The 22036-nt window shown below is 36.2% G+C and overlaps 1 protein-coding gene across 1 annotated transcript in view; it reads left to right on the top strand.

Annotated features, from left to right (window-relative positions):
• The window catches only part of LOC136261119 (adhesion G-protein coupled receptor V1-like), a 66176-nt gene extending 51422 nt beyond the window's left edge, over positions 1-14754 (top strand). Inside the window, exons 56-70 of the mRNA XM_066055088.1 lie at positions 1343-1453; positions 1506-1785; positions 3644-3701; positions 3769-3825; positions 5465-5588; positions 7646-7789; positions 7848-7911; positions 7962-8067; positions 8174-8226; positions 8531-8636; positions 9131-9234; positions 9280-9391; positions 10238-10397; positions 14549-14615; positions 14679-14754. Coding sequence (XP_065911160.1) covers positions 1343-1453; positions 1506-1785; positions 3644-3701; positions 3769-3825; positions 5465-5588; positions 7646-7789; positions 7848-7911; positions 7962-8067; positions 8174-8226; positions 8531-8636; positions 9131-9234; positions 9280-9391; positions 10238-10397; positions 14549-14615; positions 14679-14754 — 1622 coding nt within the window. The remainder of the gene's footprint in view (positions 1-1342; positions 1454-1505; positions 1786-3643; positions 3702-3768; positions 3826-5464; positions 5589-7645; positions 7790-7847; positions 7912-7961; positions 8068-8173; positions 8227-8530; positions 8637-9130; positions 9235-9279; positions 9392-10237; positions 10398-14548; positions 14616-14678) is intronic.
• Positions 14755-22036: the final 7282 nt, after the last annotated feature.

Raw genomic sequence — 22036 nt, 5'->3', positions numbered from 1 at the left:
CTGGGGGTACAGCCCACCAGAAGCTGTAGCCATTTTAGCTTTTATAATATCTCAAAGTTCACCAGAATTAATTTATATATATATATATATAATTTGAAGCTTTTCAGCTAAAAACAACTTTTTTACTCAGGAATATTTAAAACTGATTAATAAAAACTCCTTTAGCAATGTTGACTACAGGGTTAATAAACATACAGCATTTATAAGCAGTAAAAATAGCCTTGGACACCTGGAACAGTGGTAATACACCAACTCCCAAGGAAGAGGTCAGTGGTTCAGACAATTTTTTCATTTTTAGACTCCTTTTAGGAATACGATTTTGTGAAGCGTTTTGACTGCTCTATTAGGATATTTGAGAATAGAGTATATTAATCTTTTTCATAGTTGGCAGGCTTTAAATTAAATAAAGAATAGGGTAGTTGAATGCATAGTTCATTAAATGCTGTTCTTTGTAAATTGTTTGTATTGACTGTTTCAGGTACTGCACTCATTCAAAGAATGGTGGACACAGGCATTATAGTAATAGCAAAACATCATTTTAAATGCCGGCTACTAAATGTTTACAACAACATTATGAGTGCTATTTGCAATAGTATGTGAGAGAAAGTCCAGCGCTGTTATGCCCACTAGGCTTGCGCCTATTATGCTGGCATAAGTTTGGGAATAATAGGTCACCAATTTCATGAGAATAATTCTGGAATAATAGGACGATTACAAACATAATTTTAGAAAAATCGGACACCCACAGGAATAATCGGTGGAATTAAGGGCCTTGATTAGCTAGAAGAAACAGCTGAGCTACTAAGAATATTATATAGCTGGCATAATTACATGAATGCTGGCTGTAAGAGAACTGAAAACCTGCTAAAAGATCGATATACTCTAATAGAACGCTCAAATACTCTAATAGAGCAATCAGATCATTGCATCTTGAAAACAAGGTGACTAGCTACAAAAACTAAACGAGCATAATTTAGGAATAATAGACAACATACAAGAATAAAAAAAGAATAATAGGAGAATTTTTGGGAAATTCTGGAAGGAATAATAGGCAAAATTTGGAGCATAATAGGCACAAGCCTAATGCCCACAGAAGAAAGTAGGCTGAATATTTTGTATATTTTGCATTATAAAACTCCACTGCACTATAAAAAGCACTCAGAATGTAAGAAAACATATTTATATACAAAATCTTAAAACTTCATTATTTATGACAAAGGCATATTACACACCATACCATAGCCACATTTGTATGTCTCATGCGTTGTTATTATGTATGTTCGTGTTTCATTTTGTTTCATTTTGTTTCATTTTGTTTCAATTTGGTACACCATCAATTCAGAAGTCGTAGGATGTCCTATGGAAAGAGATACCACTTGGAATATCACATGGCCAGCCACTGATGTTGATATTATTGCTATACAAAAGTGTCCAGGTGGCAGTGAAGCAGCAGGTTAAATTATACATTTTATGTATGTTAGTCTGCATTACTGGACACATTTTAGGATTAGCTAGTAGACAGTGCATTGATACTGATGTATGGGCAGACCCTGACGTGTCTAATTGTACTACTGTTGAACAAATAAGACTTGGAAGTCAAATAAGAGATGTCGAACGTATTGTTGCTAATATTATAAGCAATGATACAAGAGATTTGACGGAAAGATTTGATTCACAATTAGTAGTCAATGTTGCAGTGGAACTTCGGATAGTTACGAACATTTCAACACCTCTTGTTCCAAATGATGTTAATCAGACAGACAACACTTTAGGTTCTATTGTGAAGTAAGTGTAATGGACAAATTTCATAATAATGAAAAAATCAACGGTTGCCCCTAGCAACCTAAATTTTACATTATTTGCAGGTGTCAATGTCTTATATCACCTCTCCAAGTTTATTATGTATAGAAATATAATGGTGAACTAATGAATACTTTGTACCTATTATCTCTTATGTACACATTTATTACCAGTATTTAGGGATGCATTGATTTTAGCAGAATAATAAGAATACAAAAACAAAGAGCTAATATTTAATACTGTTAAAATAGGATAAAACTTGAGCATAATGCACTTGCAGGAGAGAAAATGAAGGAGACTATGTCATTAACAAACCAAATTAAATAATAATGAAGCAAGATGTGCTTAATTTCCTTGCCTCCTTTAGAATTTTGCAAAAACAATTGTAGATTGAGATACTCTAATAGAGCAGTCGTTTACCCTAATAGAACAGTCACTGCCAGAGCATAAAAGGTTACAGGAGCTCAGAAACACCACAGGGTGCAGAGAAACATTATAGAGCTGTGTTTTAACTATTGTGGAATCCACATGTCTTTATAGAAAAAGCAGTAATTGCCTGAGCTGTGCCTGGACATGTTAATGAGCGTTAGCAATTATTAAGCAACCATAGACTGTTGATACTGGCATATTATTAAAAAATGGTTGTTTCAGTGGAGTTTTGTTTCTTGTCCTCTATACAGTGGAGAGAGCTTAGGTAAATCCTCCACACATGCTTAATACACTGCATGCTAGCATTATAAGTTTGTCTATAGTGAAATTCTTTTAGTAAATTTTATCTTTAACAATTCACTATACAAATTACAATTTACTATTAGCATATCAATCTGAATCATACATGCCGTTTTTCACATTTTTGAAAACAAAAACACAATACACTTTGAAAAAACAAAACTTTAGGTATAAAAGGTACTCTATAGTGATGAATTTTTCACTGCAAACTATGCTTTAATATAACATAGTTATGGATGCTTAATGCTGTTTGCTCACCTTGCTTAGATGTTTTGCTAAATACAGTACATTTAAATCATAAGATGTACAATACATTAAAATGTTTTATTAAGAATTCTATTGACTGTTTACGCCCTAATACATTTTGGGACCTCTTCAGTGCAACAATCCTACATATGTTGGAAATGGAGAAGTGTGTGGAATAGATACAGACTACGATGGATATCCTGATGTGCAACTGAACTGTAATGAGCCATCTTAATGCTGTTCGATCATGCATACAACAATGTTCTAGCACACACAACAATGGGATGGGAGGGAGAGCTTTTGTGAGCCACAACTCACACTTTAAAATAATAAATAATTATGAAAGCACACATGCATTTATATTCCAACTAATGTGCACTCGTGACTATTAGATTGATAATTGAATGGAAGGCACCCGCACAGTTCACTTCCATCATTAACCTTGTTTAACTTCTTTAAACTCCATTAATGCTGTTCTCTCACCTTGCTTAGAACATCCTAGCTTGAGACATCAGATGGATGCACACTTGTGACTATTAGATTGATAATTGAATCTGCACAGTTCGCTTCCATCATTAAACTCGTTTAAATTCTTTAAACTCCATATAAAAATTGTGTCACTCCATATAAAATGCATGTTTCAGTGACATTGTATTTCTTGACAGAATACATTCTTCAGATGTACTCTAACAATGAAGCATTCACATTAAACCTGGAGCTTTGTGATTACAAAATCAATGCTCTAACCACTACAATTCACACTTGTCTGGCATGCACATACACTGGCTACACATACACTGGCTACACTATTTTGTATCTTATTTGCAAGATCATCTACATATATTAAATGTTTTATTGTTTTGTGCAGTGTGGCAGAAAATACTATTGATTTGGTGGAGGCAGTAGTGGTTGTACAAATTGTTGAGGTAGGCTGCTTAAAACTTTTAACATACAGCAATTACTTTAATAATATTAATAACCATATTTTTGTAGAATTGCACAAATGTGCTAAGTAATCTGAACGATGAAAGAAATGATGTATCTTTCCAGGTAAGAACCTCTAAATATTTTGAAATAATGATTTCATACATTCACTATATACTGTGACCCACTGAGCAAAAACTGGCTGTTTTGCAAACTTTTATTTTGGTATAACAATGTTATCATGTAGTACAGGCAGTACTGTATATTAGGGATCACAACGTTTAAGTTTGAGCTTTTCTGGCCAAAAATATCACCCTAAACCAGCTTCACAATACCTTCATGGTGCCTTGACAGTATTGGCTAGGTATAACCAAGCCCAAAGTGTCTTCAGTATGACCTGAAGCGCTTCCAAAAAGTTGCTACAAAATTTTAAAACAATCATTTAGTGGATATTTACTGACTGACTGACTGACTAATGCCTTCAGACAAGCGTAACTCGATAACAGCTAAGGCTATGGGCTTGATTCTTTTGCTATTCGATGTCGCTTTGTCCAGAGACCTGCCTTTTGGCATACTGTAGTACATATAATGCATGCATCATTGACTTACCTAACTTGCCTTTGTCCTCCTTTGTGTCCCATTTCTTTTTGCTGACAGTGTTCTTTGTTTGTATTGCTAAGAAATGGGCTGAACGGCCTTTTACGAGTCAGTAATCCCTAATTCAGTCTAGCTATATTATACCCATGCAATGGCGGATCCAGGATGGGGCATTTGGGGCAAATGCCCCCCCCCCCCCCCTTTGTGGAGGAGCCATAGCTACTTCTTTTGATTGAAATACTACACCTTGTCAGTCCATGGTCAATAGTATCTATATAACTTATATAATATCCATATATTACTGCTATATACTTAAAACAAAACTTAAAGCAACTGTCAAACTGTCACCCAGCACCTTCGTGCGTACTAAGCGCCTCTAATAATAATTATCGTATTGCTGGTTCTAAAGAAATTCTAACCTTTTAAGACTTCACAAAGGCCAAAATAGCAAAAATAAGATATAATACAATACTAAGAGGTGATTATTTGCTACTTCTATAATGCAAGAGAATTTGCTCTCCCCAACCACCTACAACTTAGCCTGTTTGTGCCCCTCCCCTTGCCAGCACCTGGATCCGCCCCTGCCATGACTGAATTAGGGACAATAGTATATCTGGCAGGTATCTGTGTGGGCAAAGAGAGCCATTGCAACAAAGAAATGATGATGGTAAGTTTTATTTCTACCACATTGTAAGTAAATGCCCATAACTACACTGTAAAAACACGACACAAAGATATCTTAGTCTCCATGAACAGGTGAATCCGGTAGGTTTTATTGATTTGAGCTTTCATGGAAAAAGTAGGGAAATGAGAGAAAAACAATATGCCTGGATCATGGTGAAAAGATCAAAGCAAGTTCCATCTCATAGCTTGTTTCTGGGTTTCAGTCAGGAATAATATTTTGATCAACTAAATAAGCACCTGTAATTTATTTGCCATGTTGTTGCTATACAAATTGAATTCATGGCCATTCCAACTGTCTAATGCTATAACTCCAAGATTATTTTGCATAAAAGGCTAAAACTGTGCTCTATATTCCTCTGTTATTACAGATTACACAGAAGCAATGAAATCAAATTTGAGGAATGTGCAAAAATGGCTGTGTTTTTCTCAGCCAGTCATACTGTATGTATTATTTCATTTGTGCACAATTGCATATATGTAATAGGACAATGGAACAGTTAGTTCAAACTTGGTAATGACCACAGAGAGGGTTGCTCTTCTACTAGGAAATACTCTCAGCCGTAGTGCTAATATAACTATTACTGCAAATGTTGTAACAGACAATATCTGTAAGTATCTCTTGTATGTGTATGCACTATTATGAGTTTTTGTGTATTGTATACAGTCAAATGTGCTGTGCAATAATTTGACCCACATTCAGTTGCATTGATATTAACTATCAGCATTGTGAAGACTTCAGGAATATCCAGAGTGCATATGAGTCTGTTTCTAGTTTGCTACAAGTTTTATCACACCCATCTTAAAAGCCAGTAACAGCAACTTGTAGTTTTAGGTTTCAGGCTATTATTATGCTTTTGAGCAATGTGCCAATTGGGCTCATCAAGGTTTCTTATTATTACCCCCTAAACTATGTTTCTTGATAACAATGTAACATACAGACATCTCTGCTCTTTAGTAATATAGATTGTAATTAGAGAATCAGAGTTACATTTCTACTTTATTACAGTCCTGCTTGTATCTTTACATATTTAGTTCGAATGTCCTATTAGAGTTGTCTAGCCTGTGGTTATTCTATATATTTAAATATTTTTGCAATACTTATCGTACAGTATGGTAGTAACTGTACATTAATGACCATGGAGGTTTGCACCTTCCCACAAAAAAATATTGACAGCCTCACAATTCCTTCATGACACCTTGGCAGTATTGGTTAGGTATAACTAAGCCCAAAAGTGCTTTCAGTACACCTGAAATGCTTCCAATAAGTTGCTACAAAATTTAAAGAAAAAATATTTACAGGAATTTTCTACTGCCTGAATGACTTATTTACTGACTTACTAATGCCTTCAGACAAGCGTAACTTGATAACCACTAAGTATATGGCTTCATTTTTTCATTGTTCAACATTGTTCAAGGTGCCTTTTGGCATACCACAGTACATACAATGGATTTACCTGTGTCCTCTGTCGTGTCCCATTGATCCTTGCTGATAGCACAAGGTGTTGATTCATGGTAGCTAGTGCATGATGGCTTCCCTACATATGTAATGGAATTATGATGGAGCCCATAATTTCCATAATGATTGCAGATGTGTTTTTCGTCATTTGTAATGCTGTGTGACAGGCTGAACATAGCTGAAAATTAAGCGTAATGTGCACTTCATTTTTCATCCGGTGATTTATAGTTGGGGCATGCATCAAAGAAAGAGCATCATTCTTTTTGATGTGGTATGTGTGTATTCACCAGTCATAATAGTGTTACAAAAGAAGTAAACAAACAAGTACTAGGAATTTTAAGTTTGATTAGGGATCAAGACAAAAAAAGTAGTGAAACAAGGAAGGCTGCCTACACCAGCAGATATACTAGTGGACATTCAATCCATATTTCATTGCAGACAAATTTGGGATTAAATATCTGCTATTATATAACTGCATGCGTAGGTGACCTTCCTTGATTCACCACTTTTTTTGCTATGTTCTCTAATCAAACTTCCTTGTACTTGAAATGTACATTTGATTAGGGATCACAGAAATAAAAGCAAGGAAACAAGAGAGGTCATCTACGTACACCTGCAGTTATACTAGTGTACATTTAATTTGTATTTCAGTCATATATTGTAGCCATGACTAAAGTAGGGATTAAATGTTCACTAGTCAGTTGCAGGTGCAGATGACCTCTCTTGTTTCCTTGCTTTTTGTTTATATGACCCCTACTCAAATACTTAATTTCTTATTTTTCTTATACTTGTTTGTTTACTTTTTTGTAACAATGACAATACCTACCACATGAGGTCTGCATCATGACACTGGCCAGACATGAAGATATATGTATCATGTGCAACAATAGCAGTGCTGTTGAGAGCGTGGCTGATAACTCAAGGGTAATTCTGTGAGAACCATATCTGTTGAACTAGTAACCAAGGACAGGGTATTGCTTTGAATTTCAACTGCATTGTCATGGCATTAGAAACACATGAATCCATCAAGTGTACTGTGATACACCCATAATAAAATTTTGTCAATTGTATTATCCTCTCTTAGTCTTGGGGCCATTTTGCCATCATTTGTCATAGCACTAAATGGTATTAGATATTCTCCTCTCCCTTAACAATACCGTAGCAAAGCTCAGTATCCAGAGTATTTGTACATCTTTGTATATTTTATAGTCATGGATGCACAACTTCCAACGGCATTGACGATTGAAACCATTGCATTTCCAGAAGAAAATGCTAGTATGATAAGAACAAATGCTAGTGTGCTTCAAATTGTGATACCTGAAGAAGCTATTCAGCACAGATTTGCTGTAGAAGGTTAGTGTTGATAGTGTGTATGCAGTTGTGTGTTAAACACTGGGCTCTATTTTAATAGGAAATTTGAGTGTTCCAATTGTAAATACCATCATTGTTAATTCACGGTTGCAATCTAACACAAGGTATGTTTAAATAATTTGTCATAACTAGTAAGATTGCTCCAATCATGTAGCCAACAAACAGTAAGTGTTCTATTGTCCAGTCAGATATCAACCACTGTACAGCAAAGAGTTCCACTGGGTAATGCAACAATTACATTGATGGCTGACTTGAAAAGGGTAATCAATATTGCTTAGTTATTCATATCACCCATGTTCACTTTTGAAGAGTGATTTATCTTTTCATAAATCCTTGAATATTGTTTATGTCTCTTTTGATTTTCAGATCATTAATCAGACTACTATAAATCCACGCTGTGTGTTTTGGGATTTTTCAAGGTAAAACAGTAGTACTGTAACAAAGTACTTTTGTGTAACCAAAACATAATATGACAAAGTCAGTGCACAATGATTCTTGGTTTCATTCCTACCATAACTTGAAGTATATGTAATAGTCTTTGACTGTATTTATAGTGGTAGAATGTCATATATAAACATTGCTACATTAAATGTTAAAAGTGAAGTTGGAAGTATCAAGGAAATGAAAGTATTTAGGAATGCTAATCTACACAATTTTTTTCTCGTAATTGTTTCTGTTCACATGATGGGGCAGTCAGATAATTTGTTTCATTTTTCATCACAGTGGTAGATTTTCTGAGGAAGGAATTACAACAACTACCAATGGATCATTTGTTAATTGTTCTTCTGATCACTTGACCAGTTTTGCTGTCTTAGTGAGCAGCAGAGATGTAAGTAGTGTAATAACTTAGACCAAATGTCTTTGTTTGTTTTAGTAATTTCTGCAGTTGTAAAGCCTAATATAAAAATCAGCTAGTTAGTCTGTCATTCAGTAGAACATAGAACTCATTAAATTACATGATAAATATTTTGGCTTACAATTAAGAACTAAAGTACCTGTACCTATTTTTTACAAGAAATTTAAAATGATTTACTCAAGTTTTGACTGATATCTCAGTCCCTGAAATAAATACAATTATTTTGATGCATAGATTATGGTCTGGAAATTAGTAGCAATTGTCACTCTTCCACAAACATGCATATAACCACTAACAAAAATGACACAAGTAAATATTATGCATAATACTAATCACTATTACTATAAGCTGTGGTAAATTCATAATTTATACGAAACAAATTATTAACCTACTTTTGTGATGTTACTGCATATAACAAAACATTTATGTTGAAAGCAGTGTACATAATTATTTATCTTTTTGTACAGGTCCCTTCTGTTGAATCTCAAGCACTTTCCATTGTAACATATGTTGGATGTGGCATTTCTATATTTTGCTTGGCAATTACTGTCATTACCATTTTATTATTCAGGTACAGCTGCAATTATAAACATTTACTTCATGTAATAATTGACAGAAAAAAGGTGTTTAGTCAGCTGCAGCATTTTATTCACTTCAATCTCAGCTTGTCATTGTTACTTGGTCTTATCCTGTTTGTCAGTGGGATTGAAACAGCTAATAATTCAAGGGTATGTAACTGATGCTTATATCCTTAATCTAATTTGTTGGTTTATGTATATAATTCCCAGACAATTTTGTTCTGACGTAGAAAAGTACATTGGCTCCCTGTAGCAAACAAGATATTTCTAGATGTTATATTACATACGTACTGTAATAAAGTTTGCATAGACAAGTACAACAGATATGTATCATTTTAATCTATCTAACTAGGTATTTGAATTAATAGGCTGTAAATATTGAACATTATAATACTTGTGAATAAGACTTTGGAGAACATCAACTTGCAGATTTTGCATCAATGTTCATGAAGTTGCTTATAAATGAACTATTAAGAACCGTCACATATGCTTTGGTGTAGTGGAATATAATCAGGTTATAATTTCACAATCCTGGTCACAGCACCAAAAATATGAGGGAATGTCACAATAACAACACTGGTTCACTCAATTCGTGTAAGATTGCTCGGGAGGAAGATGATACAAATATCACACTACAACTATCTATGAATACATGTACAAGCATGGCATGATCACGCTGTTACAATCTATAAATAACTTACACTACGTATTCTACAGCTACTACTGATAGTAAATGTTACTAGCTCATTTCAGTATAGTTCATCTCGACAATAATAAGGAAAATTTAATGCAATGCCTAAAAATGGGCAATATGAATAATAGGGTTAGGCATGTTGTTTACTATAATAGCATTGTGGGGTCACAGGTACTCTTTATTTGGTTTTCTGTAGAAAGAGTAAAAATTACACATTTCAAAGTATTACTAACACATAATTATTAATTCCATACCAACACAATATACAGTGCTAATTTCTGTTGTATTTTTAAATCCTTTAGGTTGGATGCATGATTGTTGCCATTCTGCTGCACTACTTTTTCATGTCAACATTTTGTTGGATGCTATGTGAAGGAATACTGTTATTCGTGATGCTGTACTTTGTATTTAGCATACACATATTTGCTAGAAGGTGGAAGTTTTACTTTGTGATTGGATGGGGTAAGTATTGAAGGACATATCATAGTAAAGCCATAATAAATTGACAAACGTTCCATGAAAATTGTCTACATGCATGGAAATTGTAATTATGATCTCAAAGTTTTTAAACCAGGTACGCATCCACAGCTGGCCGAGGCCAGCTGTGGGTGCGTACCTGGTTTAATGAAATTGTTTTCGTAAAAGTGTGTGTGTGTACCTACCTATCTACCTATCTATGTTTGTCCGTACTCACTCATGTGAGCAAAATTGTTAAATGGTAAAAAGCAGCCAGGATGTAAGAATTGAAAGCTAAATTAAGTTTGTATTAAACTTCCACACAAATAAGCTTTGCTCTGTGGTGGTTTCTTCTTATTTATTTATGTTTTACTCTACAGAACCTCCATATGGAGTATATAGTACAACAATTACATATATAACAAGGTGATTGATTAGCTATATAATTCATTGATTGTTTAAGTGAGTTTATAGTGGTTGACTCAACAGCACTACTGGATAATTCATTTCTTAATTTAATTGTGGAGGGTAATAGGAGTAGAGATATGCATCAATTCTGGATGTGGCTGTAGGAATTGTTGATAATGTCCCCTTGTTCTCGGTGGTCTGAAATACAGGAATGGCGACTCTTTGTGAATGGGTTTCCTTATAGACATTTAACAACCTCAAAACAACACCGAAGGTCTATTAGGCTACCAGGGATAGGGTATCCTTTGAGATGAAGGGGAGTTACCCATACTTATGTGAACAAAAATGAAGGGCAGCCTCAAGGCTTTCTCCTTTTCTTTTTTTAACAGTGTATGAATACAAAACGAACGCATTAAACAGATAAAAAATAAAATAAACACATTAAACAGATGAGTCAAGCTGAACCTCTGCCAAGCGCAGTTCAGCAGAGGTAGTAGGGCACTCCACAGGTCTCACGGTCTTACTGCCCCGGATAACCAAGATGTCAGAATGGAGTAAAGAAAATGAGATTAGGGTGTGCCATGCTTCTTAGGGAGTAAATCAGCTAAGCGGCTATAGAATATAGTTGCCTCCCTACCACGTCCACCAAATGTAGAAAACACAAGAGGGGTAAATGAACCACACTCCACACTGCGAACCTTATCATCATATTCCTGCTTCTTCTCTAACTCATGCCTTTGAAAAAAAGTGATGCAGGCTGAGTCTTAAGGTAGCTTGTTACGTTGGTGAAAAACCCTTATATCCAAAAATGCACCCTGACATCTACCCCAAACCCAGTCACATGAACATCTGCATGGGTTTCATCATTACGAATAGCAGAAACAGCAACAATGGTCTCTCCATTAAGAGGTAACAAAGGTGGTTCCACTGCAGCACTATAACTGACCTCTTGTAACCATCCAGCTGTCAAGTCACGAAGTTCATTATGATGAATAAAGGTAAGGCCTGCATGACGGCAAGGCTTTACAATTTGCATGAGAAAACACGATAGACACGCACACTATAAAACAAATGAGAAGATACTTCTGTGCATAATTTGCTGTTAAAAGTGGTTTGTTATAGTTACGCTTCATTAGCAGCACATAGCAACGTAATTAAAGAATTACAAAATAATTAATGAGTTATGAAATACGCTAAATTACAGTGTTTGCAAATCCAATTATTTAGCTGAATTAATAACAGCAATAGCATGAATAATATACACATGGTCGATTAATTACCTAAGTAGTTAGAATGGGAAAGTATTAACTGCATGGCTGCCTGGTTTTTAGAAGTGGCATAACATTCATCTTGTTACAAATTTGTTGTTATCAAACTTCCTCCTACTTAGCACTAGGTGGTTGTTACTAGTGAACTGGTGTAACAGTTACACTTTCAGTTTAGCTGTTTGTGTGTGATGGTGAGAAAAACTAGAAATATCATGAAATACACACACCAATGTACGTGTTAGTAGGCAAAGTGTGGTGAGGTTATAGTTAAAGTATCACACTATGACATTCAGTAACCTTAGTGAACCAACACCTTCTGCAAAATTTTATACTTTTAAAATAATCCACTATACCACGTATACACACGTAGACACACGTAACCATTCAATGTATAAAAGTAAATGAACTGAATTAGAATATAGATTTGTTACATAATTATTAATTTAACTGCAATCCTGTCATTGATGTTAAGTACTATACTGTATATTATACTAGTTGAAGCACCACTGCAAGTGTAATATGGAAAAAAATAGCACAAGGTGTGTGGGAAAGAAACTAATACAGCATGAGGCAAAGTCGAGTGCTGTATTTGACTCGGGAGCACACCAGAGTGCTATTTTTTTATATTGCACAAATGTGGCAGTGTTTTAACTGTATTACAGTGCTTTCTGGTCATTTTTGTTTGGGGCGTTCTTGAACCACATTGGTTTTCAGCCCCCAGACAATCGGTAAGTGTCTATATAGTACAAGTTTGGTCATAAAATACACATATACATAGCATTTTGTTCTGGCTACTTATAACAATTTAAGATATTACGCACGTGATCAATAGTGCTGTATTGTCTGTATGCAGTGCTATATTTTCCTTTAAGTGCTGTGTGGAAATAAAAGCACTCTTATTTGTATGATCTTTGCCCACGCAAGTGCTTTGAATATTGAGGAAAATTTTTTCGAGGTTTTTGGTGTTGCCAACAAAAGTTTTATCCTTAAACTATTTAGACCTCCATATAGTCTAATATATTTTAGGATTTTTTGTAAATCCACAAAAAAGTTAAATTTGGTACCATTGCTCAAATCAAAAATATTGCCCCTCAAAATATAGTGGTTATGCAGTATTAATTTTGTCTGTAGCCTTTCCCAAATTTAATATGAACATAAGTTTGATGTGTTTGTGACCTTCTATTTCATGTAAATTAACACAGTGTATGTTCTGTAGAGTAATGAAATAATCTCTGAACAAACCTACTCTCAAAATTCTATCATTTAGACAGTGATAAATTTCACTGAAAATTCACTGTGTAATGATTCTTCCTATTATTAGAAAATGGTATGGCAATGCTTTTAAGTTCCATTAAAATAGCAGTCTCTATATCACGAAGAGACTCCAACATGAGTCTCTTATTCATTAAGAGACTCATGGCTAACTACACGCTAGTTAATTAGTTATCACTATGCACACAAGAATTTATTATTAACCAGAAACTGTTTTTACCAAACTGTAATAAACACAACAAGGGTACACAGTCAAAAAGATTTAGTCACTGTTCTTCAAGTCAAACAGTTATGCTAGAACCTACTCACTGTTCTTCAAGATCTATTTGAGATGATGAAAAAGGTGAACAAAATCGAGTGTCACTTGCTGTCGTCGTTGAGGCTGTAGTCAAGACGGACGTCACCGTTTGATTGCACACTGTAACAAAAGGCTGTAGCTTGCAATTACTCGAGCGTGGTAGTTCTTCCCCAAACTTAATCTCAAATTCCTGTGATGCTTTTATAAGCAACTCATCACTAATATCGTCACTGAGTCTGTACATAGTGTCACCCCTCACAGACAATGGATCGCCGGCAAACAAAGCTTGCTGTTCAAACGTTTGCGATGCAGCTGTAAATAGAGCATCATCCATCTCGTTGAGTTCGTAGCGAGTATAACGTGTGGCACTTTTAGGCTTCAATGTTGTATCTTCCAGAGGCTTTTCCACAACCTGGGTGGGCTCCACAAAATCTTCAAACTCCATTCCAACTGGCGAGATACCGGCCTTTCTAAAATTGTCGCGAAATCTACGAAGCAAGGACGGGCTTACAACAGCATCCTTTCCACTGGTGCGATGTTCCATTTTCTAAAACAGTTAGACAGCACACACTCCAGCCTCTTCGAGGTATAAATGCTTCGTAGGAGGTGTTAGAATGATGCAATAGAAACCTCGGCTCTGCCTCGGTTTCTATGTTGCATCATTCTAACACCTTCTACTCAGCATTTATACCTCGAAGAGGCTGGAATGTGCTGTCTAACTATAACTTAATTCCCAGTAAATTTTATAATTATGTGTACTCTACTAATGCATAATTTAAATCACTAACAGTACTTGCAGTGTATATAAATGTGAATTATTTAGGATGTGACAATATGATGACATGTACATAACTTTCTGCTTACAATGTATGTAGGTAACATTTACATTGTACATGCATGCCTTTGTACAGGAACATCCATTATTATTGTGGCAGTATCCGCTGGTGTATCACATGAGCAATATGGAATTGGTGGAAGGTCAGCTCTACTCACTGTACAGAATAACAGTATGCATACTATGGTTCACATGTTTTCTGTTAGATGTTGGATATCTAATGAAAATGGTGCAATATGGGGATTTATTGGACCAATGTTACTAATTATCCTAGTAAGCTAAGTCTATTATGTGCTATGCATATGAAGGCATAAATGTTGTCCCGCTTACTTTATATGCATCGCATATTAACACCATTGAATCCATCAAGTAAAGCAGCTTGATCGTATGAATTTACAGCACACCTAGACAAATCTCTTCTAAAGAATCTTAAATAATTATTAGTTTACATGTTAGTAGAAGTAGTTTTATTTTGTTCTTTTGATGCACCTCATCCAGTCATATGTTATTCTGTGTCTAAGTTTTTGTCAGTAGTATTCATTTTAACAAAATAATGTGACCCATTCTGGGATATCCGGTCTTATCGCCTATTTAAAAGTATCGAGAAATTCCACTTTAAGCATTTGCTTGCATATGGTTGAAGCTATGTGTCCCAAATTTTCACATGCTTTACACCAATTCCTTACCTTCAAGAACATCCACTGTACAAGTAGCCAACAGCTAAGCTTTCTGCCATTTTAAATAGTATTTAACTCAATGTTGACTGTAACAGGCAAGTTCCAATAGCGGTGGTGGAGAGGAGGAATCAGAGGTCAAATTATGGACTATTCATGTTTCAAACTGGCTAAAATGTATATATATAAGTAATTATACAGCACGGTCTTTACTCAACCATATGAAGCTGAACAGCTACATACAGCTGGCCAGAGCTCCATTATGGCCGCAGACCACTTATATGGCTTGCCATTGTGTTTGGGAAAAGCAGGCAGCAAAAGCAGACCACTGAAGTATAGCTGATTCTAATTTTGAAATTGATAATTTATTCATGTAGCTTTGTATACTTGGTGCAAAATCAAATCCAATGCACATAACTGGTTTCCAGTCAAAGAAAAACTTTAATCCAATAAAATAATACTGAAGCCATACTTTAAAGAGTTACTGTATGCTAACACAGTCCAGTAGACATGAGCATAAAGGAAGATGTTGAAAGAAGACAGGAAGGTGTTTAAATATATAGGAACCAATTGCCTTGTAGAGGACTGGGCCCTTTGTGGACCAAAGCTAGTTATGTCACTGTAGTCTTATAATTGACACTTGTCCTTGGCTTCTTCACCTTGGACTCATGTCAATAACTAAAATATCTAACTAGCATTTGTTGTTATATAAAGAATATAATATATCAAGACACCGTAGTGTGTCATGTGGCCAAAGAAAGCTGGTGCTCCACATTGTGGGTATATTGACAGGAAGAAAATGCTATTTTCATACATATGTAGCTCTGTGCTCTCTTCTCCAAATGGAAGGCTTTTATGCTGCAACACTCTCCACCTTCAGTACCTCACATACCAAATTTGAACAATATTGCCTTATGAATTTGCAAAATACAAGCCCTCAAAGATCAAATTAATTTTTTTACTTCACAGGCTTAGATTTATCTTTTTTTGCACACTTTACAAAAATGCACATGAAATGAAACAGAACTTCCCATTCTTTCAATCGCACTGAAATTTGGCATAGAACATATTAAGAAAAATTCTCATAGTAAGTTTGTTGTAATATTCCCAGAATTAATATTAAATGACCAACAGATCATCACACCTACAGAATAAACTAAACCAATATGGGAATAACTTGAAAATCAGTATGTGTATAGGTAACCATCATAGTTGAAACCTATCATCCAATACGGTAGTACTTTGGGGATGAAGTTTTGGACTTTCTTCCTTCAAAATCACCTCCCTCAGTTTTCCTTCCAGTTTGTTAAGCATAACCAAGCCCAAAAATGCCTTCAGAGTGACCCCAAAGGTTTCTATGTAATTTCCTATCTAATCCAAAACAGCCAAGCTGTAAAAAAAGTGTGCGGCCCTCAGAAAGGCTATGGTGAAAAAAGATGTGAAATCCAAGGTGGCGGCCAAGAAATGGCTGTGATGGTAGGTTAATGGTAAAAATTTTAATAACGACAATTCAGGTGAATTTTTGTGAAGCGGCACAAAAATTCACCTGAATTGTCATTATTAAAATTTTTACCACTAACCTACCATCACAGCCATTTCTTGGCCGCCACCTTGGATTTCACATCTTTTTTCACCATAGCCTTTCTGAGGGCCGCACACTTTTTTTACAGCTTGGCTGTTTTGGATTAGATTTCATTTCTTTTTGTATTTGTATACCCCAAAGCCGGCCTATGGCCAGCTTTGGGACTTTTTTAACCTATGTTTTTTTCTTTACTACAGGAAGAAGAAAAGATGAAGTAGATGTACTTTAAATATTTTATCAGTAAATGTACAAATTATATATACTGTATAATACATATGTGACCGGATTTGCGAAAAGGGGTCCAATTTGCCAACTTTGACAATTGATAACTTCAGATTGGAAAGAGCTATTGCCTTGATATTTGGGCAGTGGTGAGCACCACTATAGCTGAATACATGGTGAAATGTTCAGGTTAATATGTTACTTGAACACTGAGTTATGGTCTCCAACATTTACAGAATTGGATGTGTGTGGAAGACCCCTTTTCGCAAATCCGGTCACATATATTGATTACAGAAATCTCCATGGTGGTTTCTTTGTAACTGAACACTCTACAAGGTGACTTCTTCTAATTGCTCTCTCTACAGGGTGAATTGTTTGTAGCTGAACGATCTACAAGGTAACTTCTTCTAGCTGATCTCTCTACAGGGTGATGTGTTTGTAGCTGAATTTTGTATAGGTGATTTGTTTGCAGCTGAGCTCTTTACAGAATGGTTTCTTTGTAGTTGAACTCTCTAAAAGGTAACTTCTTCTAACTGATCTTTCTACAGGGCAATTTGTTTCTGGCAGAATTTTCTACAGGGTGATTTCTTTGCAGCTGAACTCTCTACATGGTGGTTTCTTTGTAGCTGAACTCTCTACAAGGTAATTTCTTCTAGCTGATCTCTCTACAGGGAGGTTTGTTTGTAGCTGAACTATCTACAAGGTAACTTCTTATAGCTGATCTCTACAGGGTGATTTGTTCGTAGTTGAATTCTGTACAGGTGATTTGTTTGCAGCTGAGCTCTTTACAAAATGGTTTCTTTGTAGCTGAACTTTCTCCAAGGTAACTTCTTCTAACTGATCTTTCTACAGGGTGATTTGTTTGTAGCTGAACTATCTACAAGGTAATTTCTTCTAGCTGATCTCTCTACAGGGCGATTTGTTTGTAGCTGAATTCTGTACAAGTGATTTGTTTGCAGCTGAGCTCTTTACAGAATAGTTTCTTTGTAGCTGAACTCTCTATAGGGTGATTTGTTTGTAGCTGAAATCCCTACAAGGTAACTTCTTCTAGCTGATCTCTCTACAGGGTGATTTGTTTGTAGCTGAACTCTCTACAGGTGATTTGTTTGTAGCTGAACTCTACAAGGCGATACTTCTAGGTGATCTCTCTACAGGATTCCTTGTTTCTAACTGAACTCTCAACAGGGTGATCTGTTCATAGCTGAACTTTCTACTGGGTGATTTGTTTGCAGCTGAACTCTCTAAATGGTGGTTTCTTTGTAGCTGAACTCTCTACAATGTGACTTCTTCTAGCTGAACTCTCTACAAGGTGACTTGTTTCTAGCTGATCTCTCTACAGGGTGACTTGTTTCTAGCTGAACTCTCTACAGGTGATTTGTTTGTAGCTGAACTCTCTACATGGTGGTTTCGTTGTAGCTGAACTCTCTACAAGGTAACTTCTTCTAGCTGATCTTTTTCACTGCATATTTGTTTGTAGCTGAGTTCTCTACAGGGTGATTTGTTTGCAGCTGAACTCTCTACATGGGAGTTTCATTGTAGCTGAACTCTCTACAATGTGACTTCTTCTAGCTGAACTCTCTACAGGGTGACTTGTTTCTAGCTGAACTCTCTACAGGTGATTTGTTTGCAGCTGAACTCTCTACATGGTGGTTTCTTTGTAGCTGAACTCTCTACAAGGTAACTTCTTCTAGCCGATCTTTCTACAAGGTAATTGAGTTTTTTGCAGCTGAACTCTTTACATGGTGGTTGCTTTGTAGCTGAACTCTCTAAAAGGTGACTTCTTCTAGCTGAACTCTCTACAGGATGATTTGTTTGCAGCTGGATTCTCTACGTGGTAGTTTCTTTGTAGCTGAACTCTCTACAATGTGACTTCTTCTAGCTGAACTCTCTACAGGATGATTTGTTTGCAGCTGGATTCTCTACGTGGTAGTTTCTTTGTAGCTGAACTCTCTACAATGTGACTTCTTCTAGCTGAACTCTCTACAGGGTGACTTGTTTTTAGCTGATCTCTCTACAGGGTGACTTGTTTCTAGCTGAACTCTCTACAGGTGATTTGTTTGCAGCTGAACTCTCTACATGGTGGTTTCTTTGTAGCTGAACTCTCTACAAGGTAACTTCTTCTAGCTGATCTTTCTACAGGGTGATTTGTTTGTAGCTGAACTCTCTACATGATGGTTCCTTTGTAGCTGAACTCTCTACAAGGTGACTTTGTCCAGCTGAATTCTCTACAGGGTGATTTATTTGCAGCTTAACTCTCTACAAGGTGACTTCTTCTAGCTGAACTCTCTACAGAGTGATTGATTTTTTTTGCAGCTGAACTCTCTACATGGTGGTTTCTTTGTAACTTAACTCTCTACAGGGTGATTTGTTTGTAGCTGAACTCTCTACAGGGTGATCTGTTCATAGCTGAACTCCCTATAAGGTAACTTCTTCTAGCTAATCTTTCTACAGGGCGATTTGTTTGTAGCTGAGTTCTCTACAGGGTGATTTGTTTGCAGCTGAACTCTACATGGTAGCTTCTTTGTAGCTCTACAATGTTACTTCTTCTAGCTGAACTCTCTACAAGGTGACTTGTTTCTAGCTGATCTCTCTACAGGGTGACTTGTTTCTAGCTGAACTCTCTACAGGTGATTTGTTTGCAGCTGAACTCTCTACATGATTGTTTCTTTGTAGCTGAACTCTCTACAAGGTAATTTCTTCTAGCTGATCTCTCTACAGGCCGATTTGTTTGTAGCTGAACTCTCTACATGATGGTTTCTTTGTAGCTGAACTCTCTACAAGGTGATTTCTTCTATAGCTGATCTTTCTACCGGGTGATTTGTTTGTAGTTAAACTCTCTACACGATAGTTTCTTTGTAGCTGAACTCTCTACAAGGTGATTTCTTCTATAGCTGATCTTTCTACAGGGTGATTTGTTTGTAGTTAAACTCTCTACACGATAGTTTCTTTGTAGCTGAACTCTCTACAAGGTGATTTCTTCTATAGCTGATCTTTCTACAGGGTGATTTGTTTGTACCTGAACTATCTACATGATGGTTTCTTTGTAGCTGAACTCTCTACAAGGTAACTTCTTCTAGCTGATCTCTCTACAGGACAATTTGTTTGTACCTGAACTCTCACATGATTGTTTCTTTGAAGCTGAACTCTCTACGAGGTGATTTCTTCTAGCTGATCTTTCTACAGGGTGATTTGTTTGTAGCAGAACTCTCTACAAGGAAACTTCTTCTAGCTGATCTCTCTACAGGGAGATTTGTTTGTAGCTGAACTCTCTATACATGATTTGTTTGCGGCTGAATTCTCTACATGATGGTTTCTTTGTAGCTGAACTCTCTACAAGGTAACTTCTTCTAGCTGATCTCTTTACAGGGTGAATTGTTTGTAGCAGAACGATATACAAGGTAACTTCTTCTTACTTATCTCTCTACAGGGTGATTTGTTTGTAGCTGAACTTTTTACAAGGAAACCTCTTTTAACTGAGCTCTGTACAGGGTGAATTGTTTGTAGCTGAACTATCTACAAGGTAACTTCTTCTAGCTGATCTCTCTACAGGATGATTTGTTTGTAGCTGAACTATCTACAAGGTAACTTCTTCTAGCTGATCTCTCTACAGGGTGATTTGTTTGTAGCTGAATTCTGTATAGGTGATTTGTTTGCAGCTGAGCTGTTTACAGAATGGTTTCTTTGTAGCTGAACTCTCTACAAGGTAACTTCTTCTAGCTGATGTATCTACAGGGTCACTAGTTTGTAGCTGAATTCTCTACATGGTGGTTTCTTTGTAACTGAAGTATCTACAAGGTGACATCTTCTAGCTGATCTTTCAACAGGGTGATTTGTTTGTATCTGAACTCTCTACAAGAAATCTTCTTCTAACTGATGTTTTAACAGGGTGAATTGTTTGTAGCTGAACTCTCTACAGGGTGGTTTGTTTGTAGCTGATCTCTATACAGGTTACTTATTTCTAACTGATCTCTTGAATTCTGTTCAGGGTGACTGCTCTATTAGGATGACTGCTCTATTAGAGTATCTCGATCTCGCACTTGCTACACCAAGTTGGATTTCGTGTTATAACTCCGTGGCTTTAAGTCTGATTCTTCTACATCATTGAAGAACCTTTCTAAGATGATAACTCCATCTGTACAGCGATTTTGAAAGCATTACCCCAAGCGGTTTACCTGGTAGGCGTGGCAAGCATAATAATAATAATAATAATAAAATAAAAATATTAAAAATTAGCTAATCTCGATTGCGTAATTGTTACACACTGTTGATTTTTTCGCTGTATCTTCCTGGTTTTTAGCTCGATTTCTTTCAAACCACAAAAGGTTTGAGGTTCAATAGTTAACCTATTCACCCACCGATTTTCAGCTTCTTCCCATACGCGGTTTACCCTGTAGGCGTGACAACATATTGGTGTTATTTTTCGTGCATAATTGCTCATAACTCTTTGTCTGTTTATGGTATTCCAGCCAAAGTTGGTACCGAGATGCGCCTTTATACCCCCCTTCTGTGTGCCAAATTTCAAGGCAATCGGATAACGCGTTCGAGTTTTATAGCAGTTTTTGTAAGTGTGCGACAAGAAAAAGAAAAATAAGAAGAAGAAGAAGAAAAAAACGAAGAAACTCAGCCAATTTTTGAAGTCGCATATCTCGGGAACGCGCGAAGCGATTTCGCTCAAATTTGGAATGTAGAGTGCTGCAGTTGGGGGGCATGTCCACAGCAAAAATCGTCTTGTTTCATCAAGGAAGCACAGAGCTACGGAGGTGCGAAAATTGCGTTTTTCTTTCTTCCTGTCAATATACTCACGGGTGTTACGCGCCGGCTTCTTGGGCCGCACGACACACTACCGTGTGTCTTGATCACGGGTGTTACGCGCCGGCTTCTTGGGCCGCACGACACACTACCGTGTGTCTTGATTTAACCAAATTTTCTGCTAACTGACTAACTAACTGATTCCTTCAGCCAAGCATAACTCGACAATGTATAAGGCTATATTTTTCACTGTTCAATGTTGCTTCACCTTGAGAGCTTTTCACCAACCACAGTATATGCATCATTTACTTTCCTTTCCTCCTTTGTGTCCCAGTTC

The sequence above is a fragment of the Dysidea avara genome, chromosome 7, assembly GCF_963678975.1.
Source record: "Dysidea avara chromosome 7, odDysAvar1.4, whole genome shotgun sequence".
NCBI classification, from domain to species: domain Eukaryota; kingdom Metazoa; phylum Porifera; class Demospongiae; order Dictyoceratida; family Dysideidae; genus Dysidea; species Dysidea avara.
This window is presented reverse-complemented; position numbering and strand designations above follow the sequence as displayed.